Here is a 13,897-nt window from a genome sequence, read left to right on the forward strand (position 1 = left end):
GTTGCTGCATTAATTGTCTTTCTATTTTTGCCAGACTCCGTTGATACAAATTGGGGAAAACCCGGTATTTTCGCTGAAAAGTTAGGAGTCTTCCATTTGTTTTGGCCTCACGATCGATCGAAAAGTGGGCGAATTACAGGTGAAAAACAAACATATCAATCCGCGCGCAATGCATTTTGGGATTTATAGCGGGCCGCTATAATTATTAGAATCGACTTATTTTTCACATTTTTAACCGTTTAAAGACGAAAAAAGTTATCGCAATAGGACCATATAGTATTATTTTTACATTAAATATAGTTTGTGATCTTAAATTAGATCTAAAAAACGTAGGGAAGGGGGCTTTAACAATATTTTGTTGGCCTTTATTGCATGGGAAGATCACCTAACTTGTCATAGGACCAGTTCAAAATCTAGTTCTGACATTTTTACCTTACTTATTAATAGTTACTTTGTGTAGGCATTGACCTTTTCATGACCTTTTAATGTTTAAACACATAAATTTCAAGTTATGTTTATAGTTCTGACACCAGAATCTAGGCCTGTTTATAATGTTGTGAATGCATGTGACAAATTGCTTTCACACATAATTGTGTATACTGTATTTGTACTACTAGTGCTGCTGTGCTAACTGTACCATTTATTAGTTCGGAATTGTTTTGTTGTAAATATGGCAGAATTTACATAATATGTGAAAAGGTATATTATTTGTACTGTATATACTTTATTATTTAATATGAATTAAAGCTGAACAAATGTTTTTCACTTTTTGTATTCTTTTCTTATTAAAATGTGCATGTTTGCTTAATATAAGTTATATGTCATTTCAATTAAAAATTAAAAATATTAAATATAAAATTACTCTAGTGCATAATATCCAGTGATGGGGATAGATCCAATCCTCACCTTTCCTTTACCACCACCATCTAGACTTCAACCTGCCATTAGAAAATCTTTCACGTTTCCAAGTTGGAAACTCTGAATTGTGATTAATATAGTACTTGATTTTATTTGAATTTATTAGTTAATAGGTAAATTATCAAAAAAATACATACAAAGTGATAACATAAATTACTGAAATTACAAATAAATACATTTATAAAAGTTTATTAGCTTATTAGCTCGTTGGGATCTTTACTTACTTTATACGTTAATATTTTTCATATACATATGTTTTTATTTTTATGCACTGCGAAAATCAGATATGTAAAGTGATAAAACCAATAGTGTAACAAACTGTTTTAATAAACTTGTACCAATTTTTTTAATGCAATATTACCAGTGTTAGTTTTCTTGTATCATTAGTCTAAAAAACTTGCCTGAGGTACTTCACACAAAGCTGGTGATGTTAGATGTATCATCATTAAACATACAGTACGTGCATACACAATAATGAAAAATTATTACAAAATGGTTTGTTAACTGTCTAGAGTTGTTGACTGTATGGAATATGTAGTACCGGGTCATCAAATTAACCTAGATGTATAAGGACCCCTTTTCCCTCGTTTTTCATTTTGATATGTACTGTACAAAACATTTCTATTTTGATTAATTGATCATTACTCCAAACAAATTTCTCAACTGTGTTTGTTGAAAATGCAATAAATAATTATCTTAAAGAAATATTCCAAGCTGTGTTTGGTAAATATTTTTTACATATTTGCTTGTGATAACAAGTCATAAAGTTATATTTTATCTTTTTGTGTCATCAGCAAAAATATCTGTCCAAAAATAAATTGTATTTTCTCAGTGACAATATCTTGAAAATATCTTGCCTACTGATGTGCATACTGTAAATCATAAAGGAAAAACAAAAATTGGTGACATATTGCATCTTAATGTAACATTAGATATGCTGCACTAGGCCTACTTTGTTTATTTTTTCCAAGTAGTAAGTGATTTTCATTTTTTCACTTATCCTTGGAAAATATGGCCTATGTCATGCGGATAAAAATCACTTGCCCGAACAAAAAAATGATTGTCTCATTATTGGAAATGGCTTACCTATTGTTATCCGGTAGAACATTAACATTACTTGTATTGAAGTGCCATTTTATACCCATAACCACTTATCTAGGCCATTTTGCACAAGTAGAGACCTTTCACAAGATGTACTGGAAAGCTACAGTAAATAAGTTAAACTATAAATAAACATCTATATTGCCAAATGGCAAAAGTATATAGAAATAATTTTTCACACATAAGTCTTGTATTTTCGATACTTTATTTTATAGCTAAAGAACCTTGGAAATGTTAAAATTGAAAGTGTAATTTTAACATTATGGTATATCAGGTCATATCAATTTCCTCATGATGTTGTACTCCGTTCCCATGTTGGGTTTTAATTATATATTGGAAAATGATATAAAATTCATCACATTTAGTGAGTAAGTTAAATGGTAGTTAATGTTTAATATCATGTCCCATTTTCCTACTCTATTTATTTTGTTCCCTTTTACATTATTATGGCATAAATGTCTATGTTTAGACTACAAAATAGTTGGGAAATAGAACAGAACCATATTAGATAATAAATGTGAATATGAAACTTGATAGGACTACTGTATAGTAAACATTTAGGACAATATTGTCTACTGTATGTCTACTTGACAAGATTATTGAACCCTACTTGGAAATCTCCTCCCATTGGACCATCACAAGTGTTGGACCAAGTCCAGTGGGTATTAGCTGGGGAGACTTAAATTTATTTCATGCTATCATTAAAGTGAGAAATTTAATCAGGCCTGACAATTTTGCTTTAGCCTGGCCTTGGATTATTCCCAATTTAGTTTTAAAATGTTCCTTCTTAAAGTGCACAAAACTGCTTGTATATTATTTCTAAGAATTGAGAATTCCAAGGAGAGGGATGGGGGTGTAAGTAGATCAATATGCATGAACTTTTAATCTGCATAACTTGACCTTGTTGCATTATAATCACTGTAATGTAATCTTCTTGCACAGAGTATTTTTATAACATACTTTTCTTTCAATGGCCCTGTTTCTGCTGCCAAGCATATACCTTATATATATGGTATATTTTATATACGGTATATTTTTGTGGCACCATACCGTATATTTGTTTATCCATGACACAAGGTTTGTTGTGCATAATTTGAACAACAGCTAAAACGTCACGGTAGACAGGAAATATTACGATTGCTATTCACATCATATATTGTGGATGAGGGGGGGGGGGGGGGTGGGGAGGAGAGGTTACAGGGTAACATAAGGTTTGGGGTTTGGTTGTCGCCAAAGCAATAATCATAAAAAAATGCACTTTTATGGCATAATATGATGACCACTTATAATATTATTTATTTTTAAAAATCTATCATTTGAACTTTTAATTCCTTGTCTTCCTGCCTTTTGGATTACATTTGACCACATTTCTATTAAAAAAAATTGATTTACTATAGCCTACCACATTTTGTTTTTCTAGATCGAAATGAGTGTAGCAACTTCGAACGGATATCCGGTCCTATGTCGTGTTTGTGGTGACCGTGCATCCGGGTTCCACTATGGCGTGCACGCCTGCGAGGGCTGCAAGGTAAGATTATGTACCACTATAAGCGTACATTCATTTAGATAGCAAGTTTCATGTAAAATAATCCATGCAAATGTTACTTGGTACCACGATCATCCTATACATTCCTAAGTAAGACCTCCTAAATACGACACGATTTAATGTTCATCAGAGAGACATTCAATATTTAAAATTCAAGATTCTTTATTTGTTCGAAATTTGACTTTCATTTGGCATTTATACAATTATTAAATTAATTTTATTGACTTTCATTGAACATTACAGTATTGTCATAACTAGAACACATAAATATATGAGCAAATGAAATACATATAAAATAGATTAAAACAGCATACAGTATATGGGAATTAACTAGTTCATATGATTTGTAAATTGACGATAAACCCTTACAATAATAGAACAGAATAAAAATTCCATCAACTTATTTTCCACTTAATTGCTCTCACTTTGCTGTCATGCAATCCTCCACCCTCTAACTTTACCCATTTATGTATGATTTTCTTTTTAAATAAAACAAAATACTGCTGGTTAATTTTACACAAAAACAATTCATTGTAGTTAGATTTGACTAGCGCACATCATTTACTTATAGACTTTTATTAGCTGTTGAATTATTATGTAGCATCTGCCTACAGACACAAAAGAAGATGGCAACCCACAACATGGCATGATGGGCTAGTGCTCAACCATATGTCTTACCAGCCCTGCATTACCACATAAAAACAATTTTGTTTTCTTTTGTAGGGTTTTTTCCGTCGCAGTATTCAACATAATGTGAAGTACAGAATATGTAACAAGGGAGATGAATGTCTAATTATGAGAATCAATCGCAACAGATGCCAGTATTGTCGACTTAAAAAATGTTTATCTGTTGGCATGTCAAAAGATGGTAAGTTTTCCAACTAATAAATTAAGAATCATTTGTCTGGACTTCAGGTTGTGGAGGTGAAACCCAGGGTTCGAATCCCATCAAAATCTTTGATGCTTTTTTTAATAGTTAAGAAAGATTATTTAGAGGGTTAGGTATATTTAGGAAGTAGGTTGGCTATTTAGGAAGTAGACCTCATGCATTATTCATGATTTCTGCCCGAGGAATAAAAATAAAACCTGCTCAATTATTCACCCATATTATATAATATTCACAGTAGTACTGTACATAAAAAAACATGTTTATGCTAAAATATATTTCTCTTGTTTTCTCAACTAGCTGTGCGTCTTGGTCGTTGTCCAAAAAAGTGCAAACCTCAAGGTACACCCGTTCCATCTCCTCCACGCTCTCCACATGGCGATAACCAATCAAATCCAGAAGACTCGCAAATGCGTATGGAACAGCTGATATTAAGCATTCATGAAGCTCAGAAAAAAACATCATGGGATGGTGGAATTCTAGGCAGGTGGAACGAGAATATTCAAAATAAGGTAAATAAAGAAATAGACATTCAATCAAATAAATAATATTCTATTCAATGCATTTGTAAAATCACAATAACCAAACAATATTCTAGAATCAATATTTCATGTCGTTGCTATATATGACCGTTTCATATGAAACCATACAAATGCGGTTCAAATGATATATTTTGGTACCAGAACTTGGCTCAGTGCAAAATAGGTTTAAAATTACCAACAACATTCGAAACTGCAAGTGACGTACAGAGAAAAAAACATAGCATCTGACATAACACTTTGGAGAAACTTCATAGCAGAAATAAGCAGAGTGGCCGAGATTATTCGGCGAAACGGTGTTAAATAATAAAAATAAATGCAGTAAATGAAAAATACAGGTTTATTCATTGATTTTCTTCATATTTTAAATGTTTTCTATTCGTAACCTTTTGTCTTGCTTCATCTCAATATTGAACTGATTACTAAAGTATTTCTGACCAGTGTTTCACCTCTACATTAAGTAAAGGTTTCATAAAATTGATAACAATGGATTATATCGAAAATCCGCTCCTGACAGCTAATGAAAGAATTGTAGGATGGTTAGCCAAGTAGTTTTCACTTTCACAGTGCCCTATATAATTTATATTCTCCTCTAGAAGTGGCAACCGGTGCATCAACCTCTTAATACCTTTTTTTATCTTTTCATCAACGTCAGTCTTGTATTAGAACGATTTTGTTTTTGTCTTATTAGTAGGTTTTGAACTTAAACAAATGTTTTTAGTATTTTTAGTTTATATAATTTTCTGTTGCAAAATAGATTCATTTTTTCAAGCATACAAATACTATTATTAATTATTTATTATTAAAAAATAACACTGCATTTTGTTTCATATTTTTCAGGCTTATTTTGATAGCAATAATAACAGTGCTCTGAAAAGTACTGTTCTACTTGAGGTCATCACGAATAACTTCACGCCTTCTATAACGAAAATCATAACATTTGCAAAAATGATTCCTGGGTTTACATCACTTCACAAAGATGACCAGGTGACGTTGCTGAAGTCTGCGTCACTTGAAGTATTACTCGTTCGTATATCCCATTGGCTAAACGTTAAGGACGACCAATTTATATTCGCCAAATACAAACAAATGTTTAGCATAGTCGATTTCAAAGGAACGCCTATGTACGAAATTGCTTGTGACGTTTTAGACTTTGCCGCAAAATTCAAGGCAATGCAGTTGACAAACTGTGAGGTCGCCCTCTTTACCTGCGTCATACTTCTAAGTTCAGGTAAGACAAAATAAATTAATGGTTAATATCATTGTCAAGATGTATAAAAATATCATGGGTAACATCATTACATAACCCTTGAGAATTTTCAATGTCTTGATTGCTTGGTTGACATTTTGTTTAACTTTATACAACAGATCCCAGCGGAAACATACATGTTATGTAGCATAACTCAGCCAAAGTGAATTGATATTATAATACCACATTATATAATGTATACTGGATTAAATTTGCTACAACCTATATTAAAAATGAAGAAAATGATTAATTACACACTTACCAGTAGTGGTAGGCCTATAGCCATTAAAGACATAGACAAAAGCTATATTTTATCAATCAACAATATCATATGACTTTTGTATTTAGTATGCATCTTATATATAAATAATTTGATTTTTAAATTGGGGTTTGAAAACTTTAAAACAAATTAGAACCATTTAAACTTAAATGATGTTTATAAAACTGAACATTTGTATTAGTTACTTTAAAGAAGCAAAATATAAGTTAAGATTACAAACTAAATTAAAAAACATTCTAAAAATTCTAAAAATAAATGACATTTGTTTTTCTTTTTGCAATTTGAAACGTTTTTTATATACTTGAATTTAGAACTGGCGTCTATTTGGCATCAATCGAAAAAACTTCACATCAAAATTGTGCCAAGACTGGTCAATTTCTGTTCCAAAATTAGTTTCTGTTTCTATTCTGAAATCATCAATTAATAGATTAATATTTCACTTAAAACGTTTTCCTTTTATATGGCGCCGTTTGAACATTGCATGTTCGATTATCCGCTGCAGTTATAATTAACTAAAATAAACAGAAAAATTGAGTGCTATATCCGAATGCTAGATATAGGTCAGACAGTTCTTTGCTGATTGCTTGATTTAGAAAGACTGTCTTTTTTTAGCATTTGTGTGTATAAATATATCTATATAGATAAATAAAAAAATATCAAATTTTTGTATTGATGTAATATCTTAAGATCAGTAGCATACTGTTGAGATACATTTAGCATAGGTCACTAAAGTAGGACAGAAATTCTTATTTTGATTACTTTCTCAGGACTTAAAGTTGGTATATGAATGTTTAAAATATCCTAATAAAAATATTTAACAAATTCAATCCAAATTAATAATCAACAATAGTTTTGATTTATGTCAAAATGAAATTCAATAACTAAATCAATAACTTTACATTTCAACCGCTATGACCAAAAGCATGTTTCTACATTTATTTTTTACACTTCTGTCACTATTAAATTAATTTACCAAATTTAAGGTATTTGGTGAAGTGTAAATATAATGCTATATTACTACATTTTGAGCAAGTTAAGTACATAAAATATTGTATTATTCTCTATTAAAATGAAAACGAAAACACCATCATTGTAAATTTGTACTAGTAGTAGTACTGTATAACTTTACGTGAATACAATTTTATTAAATTTCACAATTATAATTAAAACTACTTTAAGAAATTGTAATAACCTTTTAGAGCGTTGCTCTCTATTAGAAACACTAAAAAATGAAGGTCATCAAAACAGTGGTCCAGAATTAGAGATACCTGTTATTTTATGAATAAATATGCAGGTAGCCTGCTGTAGGAGTTTAATTCAGGTTACTGTCCTTACAGTGTATTTTCCATTTGTCCTTCATAGGTGGATCATAGTGGATTTAGTAAAGCATGTAGTATCCTGTACCATATATAACAGCAGAGAATCTACTTAACCTATGTACTACTTGTTTTACATTCATTACAGCATTTTTTAAACTTTACCTGAACTCGCATAAACACAGATTTATATCAACATCATTAAAATTCTTAGCTTTTATTTCGTTTGTGTTAAAAAGTTGTTTTTTCAAATGTAATTTTGAAAATGTTGATTTTTGTTGTTGGTCAGTGGTTCCTCTTTGTCATTGACTATATATTTTGGTTTTTTTTTACATTTACAAACAATGAATGTTTATGAGTTGAATGGGCAGAATATTTTCATGACATTAAGATCATGATATCTTTTGCCAGTCCTACCTAGTTGTGTAACAATCTTGGCTCTGGTCTTCTATTGGAGGTCTACTCTATATTCCATAACACTTTAATGATAACAAAATGCCTTTCTATCCATGAACCATCTCTATGTTTGCTATTTTCATAATCTTCAATCAGAAATATTAATAGACCATAACAAAGCACATTTGATGCGTTCCTTGACATACAGTACAGGTATTTTTAATCTCAACCAATTTGTTAACAACTAAGATGGATGGAATTATATACATGATAAGACGGCTATAAACACTATGATCGGCTAACACAATATTCTAAAGTCAATTAAATATTGTGCCAACGGGTTCGGTTGAATGTTTCCTTAATTGCTTATAAGATGATAAAGGTGAATGTAAATTGACCTTTGAATCTGTTTCTTGTTGTTAGATCGTGCTGGATTGATGCTTCCTCATCACGTGGAAGAGTTGCAACTTCAAGTTGTCGCTGCTTTACAATCGCAGATACTGTTAAATCACCCGTTGGACCGTGCAGTCTTCCCGCGACTAATGACCAAGCTTTCGGACATCCGTCAATTTAGCGTCGTTAACTCGGACAAAATGTTAAACGTGTTTGACGGACATCAACCTTCATAATGTCTTCAATTTAGTTACAATATTATGGCAATTAGCATTAAAGTATATTATTGTATGAAATATTTAAGTTTAAGATTAAGTATATAAAAAGTGTGACAAATTTGTGCTAAAATGGAAAATATATCTTCTCTGAATTGAAAAAAAATTCTAAACAATATTTATATATAATTTCAAGATGGAGGTATGTTTTTTTACAGTTGTTTACCATAATGTAATACTTATTACTCGATGCTAATAATAACAAATATTATTTAGTTTACCAGCCTGTTTAGAATATGTTTGAAGTGATTCATTTTTTAAATGCAGTAAATATTGTTTATGCAGTATAATATTTGTTATTTATTCATCGTCATTAAATTCATGTTTTTTTTAGTCAGTTAATCAGTTTTGATGATGCTAATGGTTTAGGTCGTAATGATATAGTGTATATGCCTATTTTAAATATATAGAGCAATTATTCATTGAAATGGCTAATTTAAAATCAATTATTCACAATGTTGTAAATTATCTTCATGCATTTATTCATGAGCCAATTATCTGCAGTATCATGGCTAGCAACAATAAACAGCCAGCAGTATCATGTCTGCTGGCATCTTACTAACCCATTAACGTAATCCCTCTAAATAATAAAAATGGCATCGATTAAGGTCCAAAGTTATTCAGCTGGATTGAAAAACCGATTTTGAGAAAACAATATTGTATAATTTAAGGAGACGCTATACAGTAACCCAATTTAGGACCAAAGTTTCTGCCATGAGACACGATACAGGCAGGCTGTTTATTGTCAGTAGACATGATACCGTAAATTTATAGGGTGCATTAATCAAGGTATTTCAAATATTCCAGGAAAGTAAAGGATCAGTATCACATAGCCATTCAAGTTCCAGTTTATCCCACCATAATTATAGTACATTTCCAAAATTAAAATATAATTATATAATTACATAATAATATGTAATACTGTATAATTATTACTTATTGTAATACACTGTGGATTTAAAACATGAAACACAAAACATTATATTTTTATTATATTTCATAAATATAATAAAATCATTAACTATGTTTTAATTTGTCGCATTGTCGAATTATAAAGATCATTTTTCAGAAAATAAATTTTAAAATATAATTAATAGGTCATGAAAGAGAGACGATTGTTTTTTCAATAACATATTGAACTTTAGAAGAAAATGATAAATGATGAGAGAGATTAAAATCCAATTTTTTAAATACAGATGGCTATATGATGACATCACAACATTCAAGGCTAAAATTGTACATGAATTCATATATATATATATATAACTTATAATTAAATACAATTCTATCTTCCTTCAAGCACAATGATAAAATATCTGTATGCAATTCAAGTGATGGGCCAGCATATAGCTAGCGGCCAATATAATCAAGCTAATAGTAGGCCTATATATAGAAATGTCTTCTTTTTTTTGTGTTAACGTACATACATCACTAATGGATGTTATTGTAGGCATAAATAATTATTCATTTGATGAAAAATCTAGAATTAACAACAGTACGGTAATTTACCTTTGGAATTGCATCCGAATCTCATGATGTATTTTGTACAGTCTCGTAGATACATTCTGTGATACAGCATGCTGTAACATAGGATTACAGTTAAATACTGGATAACATGTGACATTTTTGGTATTACCGTATACAGATCACATGTAGTATGTGCTGTATCTTGGAATTTGTCTATGATACTGTATAATGTACATATACAGTAGGTGAATTTGATAAAACACATGTGTTAAAACAGAAATACTGTAAAAACTGCTGGGCATGGGAAAGTACTAAATAACATGTTGTTTTAAGTTTTCAGTGTTTAATGTTTTGTAAAATAATTAAGTGTTTAGATACTAGGTAAAGACTTTTTTTTAATTGACTTGCATACATTGGTTCCTAACTCCAGAATAAATGATAACTTTTTGTATTTTAAATTGTTGGAAAATAAAACAAAATTAAACTAAAATCATAAACAAAATATAATGTCAAAGGATACTGTTATATTTAGAATGATATTGTAGTTATTGAATTTGCTATTGTAAATTACTGTCTTAAAATAATATTTGCAATGTGCTTTATATATTTTTTAATATATTAATAATATTAAACCGTTGTGTAATTGTTCTATTTTTGGAACAACATGACTGTAAAGTTAAGATGTCAGCTTGTTTTAATCAGCTCTGAATTAAAAACAGAATCTAGACAGGTTAAACCATTAAGTATTGGATAGTTTTTTAAATTACATTTTTCTTATTGAAAAAAAAATGATGTAGGGGCCTTTTTAAAATGTATTAAATCTTTTTGAAAATTACGAAATGAGAATGTCATTGTAATATCATTTTCTCTTCATTTTTTGATTGTTTGTTTATTTTAAAATCGTAATGACTCTGCATTTGTTTGTTTTGAACCTTCACTGGATACATTCATTGTGAACAGTCCAAAGGTGTATGGCCAACATTATCCTCTAAAGCTCTGTCTACACTATCAAACTAGACCAAAAAAGTGTTATGTGCCCAAATATGGCAATGATGTCCATGGGCAAATCACATTATTTTGTCACATAAAGTTTGTTAGTGTAGACAGAGCTTTAAATCTTTTCTATTCTGTAAGCTATAGTACATTCATATTATTATATATATTTACTTAAAATCAAGATAAATATTTTAAGTTATATAAAAGCAGTGAATTACCCCTGCTACAGTATAGTATGTATGACACATTTTGAAGTTGCAAAAATAAAATGATAAATATATTATATAGATATTATTTTCCCATATTGCTCAATGGTTTCTCTCTATGCCTGTAAATTTACATATATATTAATTTATGTACATATTGAGTTGAAGTTTTTAATATATGTTGTGCTTTATTTTATTTTAGGCTGGTAAAAACATTCCTTTTGCTTTTATAATAATATGTTAGGCCTATTGCAGCTGGTATCTGAACTGTGCTTATCTGTTACTATGTTTAATTCCCCTCGAAATGTATGTAGACATAGACCTACTGTTATATAAATATTGTTATTAAAATGAATGGTATTAATTACCTTACAATACTGTGTACAATTATTTAAATCAAAAATATTTAATTATTATAGATTATTAGGTATAAATTGCTTTATTTAAGTTGAAAAAAAATAAATACAATCAAGATTTCAATCCAGACAAATGGAAACTGTTCATAAATGTATAGTGAATTCATAAAAACCCTGTAGAAAGAATAAGACCACTGTATCTTCTGTTGTAAATACAAAAAAAAGGTGTGTTTGTTGAATATTAATGACATGTTTTTACATTAAATTATTTAATCAAGTCGAAATCTTTTTCATTTGCGTTGTATTTTGTATACATCCTTCCTTTAATAAAGGTTGGACACTTCCTGCACCACTCCTCAAATCTTCAAACCTAAAAAATAATGATTCCTTTTATCAACAAAAATAAATAAATAAATGGCCAAAAGTGTATTTACCATAAAACAGTCATGCACTGTCTCTCTTCAACTAATATAACGTATATAGCCAAATAGTCCTCCATGGGTCAACTCTAAAAAAATTGTATCAAATATTCAATAATTCGTAAATCTGCTACCAGCCGTTTCGTCGACATACGGACAACACCTAACCATACTGTTCAATTCGATATAACATGTATTTCTTTTTTGATTGAAAACAATAATGGGAAAAAAATTATATACAGTACAGTATAATAAACAGTGGAACACTTCCTTCGGGACACCTCTGTTAAGGGGACATTTTTCCATGGAATGAAAGAGAGGAAGTATATTTAACATTTTGCCCAAAAGGGGAGACACATTTGTTTGGTCCTGAAGGTGTTCCCTTAGAGGTTTCACTGTAACTAAGTAATAGAATACTTGTAAGAGAATAAAAAGAAAGATACGTCATGACGATGAAGATGACAATGAAATAACACAATAGGAGTTCTGGACCTCGAAGTTGAAAAGGGTAGATGGAACTTCTATTGTTCTATTCCAAGAGCGTTTATGTAAAGTTTAAAATTTAAGTTTAATAGATAATGAAGTTCATTTTATGTTACTTTGTTCTTTCTGTAGAAATCTCAGAACCAAATATATCCCTAAGTTTTATTGTACATTTCCTTATAAAGTTAAGCTCAAATTATTAATTAATAACAAAAACATTACACAAAGGGTCGTACATTTCGTTTTTTTGGCCAACAAAAAAAGACAAAAAAAATATTATGCAACACAATCATGTAGAAATTACCTTATTAATATTAGAAAGCGAGTATTTTTTTTGTTTGCATTATTTGGAGTATATTACCCGCCCACTATCCCCTGGGACAATTTACTCAGGACAATGTACAGTGTTGTTAGGCCTATTAATGTTTTGATTAGTTGGGATGATTGTTTTGTAAAAAATAAGGGCGGATTCAGATATGATGGAGCGCTAGGGACATTTGACAGCTGAAATGAAAACTACATTTTGACATCTGTTTTTGATAGACTATTTTAATAGTTAGGCTAATAATAATAATAAAAATAATATTAAAATATTATATATTAGCGCTCCCTGGATCCGACCGTGAGGTAGTTGATGACCAGGGGGTAGTTTTCCAAGGAGTAGTTCTTCTCCTCGAGGAGTTGTCTGGGTGTAAATCGTATTGCATTTCATGATAGGCGATCATCCGGCGACGCGTACGGTGCATTGTTCTTTAATATTGTAGAGAAACTTGTAACTAACCTGTCTTCCACCCCTGCCCCCAAAAGACGTTAATGTTCCGGTCAGGAACAACTGTTGTGAAAACTGGTATTATGTTAGTTCTTTACATATCGTGATAATTCATCGGGGGAATAAAGACATATTTTATTAAGTAACAAAGCATGTAAACGATTCCTTCTTTAATAACTTTTTTGATTCGGTTTGGAAATTCGCCACAAATAGAACACTTTGAAATGTGCTCAATAGACAGCAGTAATGTTTTCCATGCCATTGCAAAGCATCAAAATATGTTTTTCTCTTAAAATAGCAAA

At 30.2% G+C, this 13,897-nt stretch overlaps 1 protein-coding gene across 2 annotated transcripts in view; it reads left to right on the top strand.

Moving 5' to 3' along the window:
• LOC144844938 (nuclear receptor subfamily 1 group D member 2-like) overlaps positions 1 to 12,208 on the top strand; it is a 30,661-nt gene extending 18,453 nt beyond the window's left edge. For both annotated transcript variants that reach the window (XM_078702056.1, XM_078702063.1), the window contains exons 2-6: positions 3,440 to 3,547; positions 4,289 to 4,433; positions 4,752 to 4,963; positions 5,831 to 6,221; positions 8,655 to 12,208. In XM_078702056.1, the coding sequence (XP_078558182.1) occupies positions 3,446 to 3,547; positions 4,289 to 4,433; positions 4,752 to 4,963; positions 5,831 to 6,221; positions 8,655 to 8,860 (1,056 nt within the window). In that variant the 5' untranslated portion in view covers positions 3,440 to 3,445 and the 3' untranslated portion in view covers positions 8,861 to 12,208. The remainder of the gene's footprint in view (positions 1 to 3,439; positions 3,548 to 4,288; positions 4,434 to 4,751; positions 4,964 to 5,830; positions 6,222 to 8,654) is intronic.
• Positions 12,209 to 13,897: the final 1,689 nt, after the last annotated feature.

This window comes from Antedon bifida, chromosome 1 (genome assembly GCF_963402885.1).
Source record: "Antedon bifida chromosome 1, ecAntBifi1.1, whole genome shotgun sequence".
Classification (NCBI taxonomy): Eukaryota; Metazoa; Echinodermata; class Crinoidea; order Comatulida; family Antedonidae; genus Antedon; species Antedon bifida.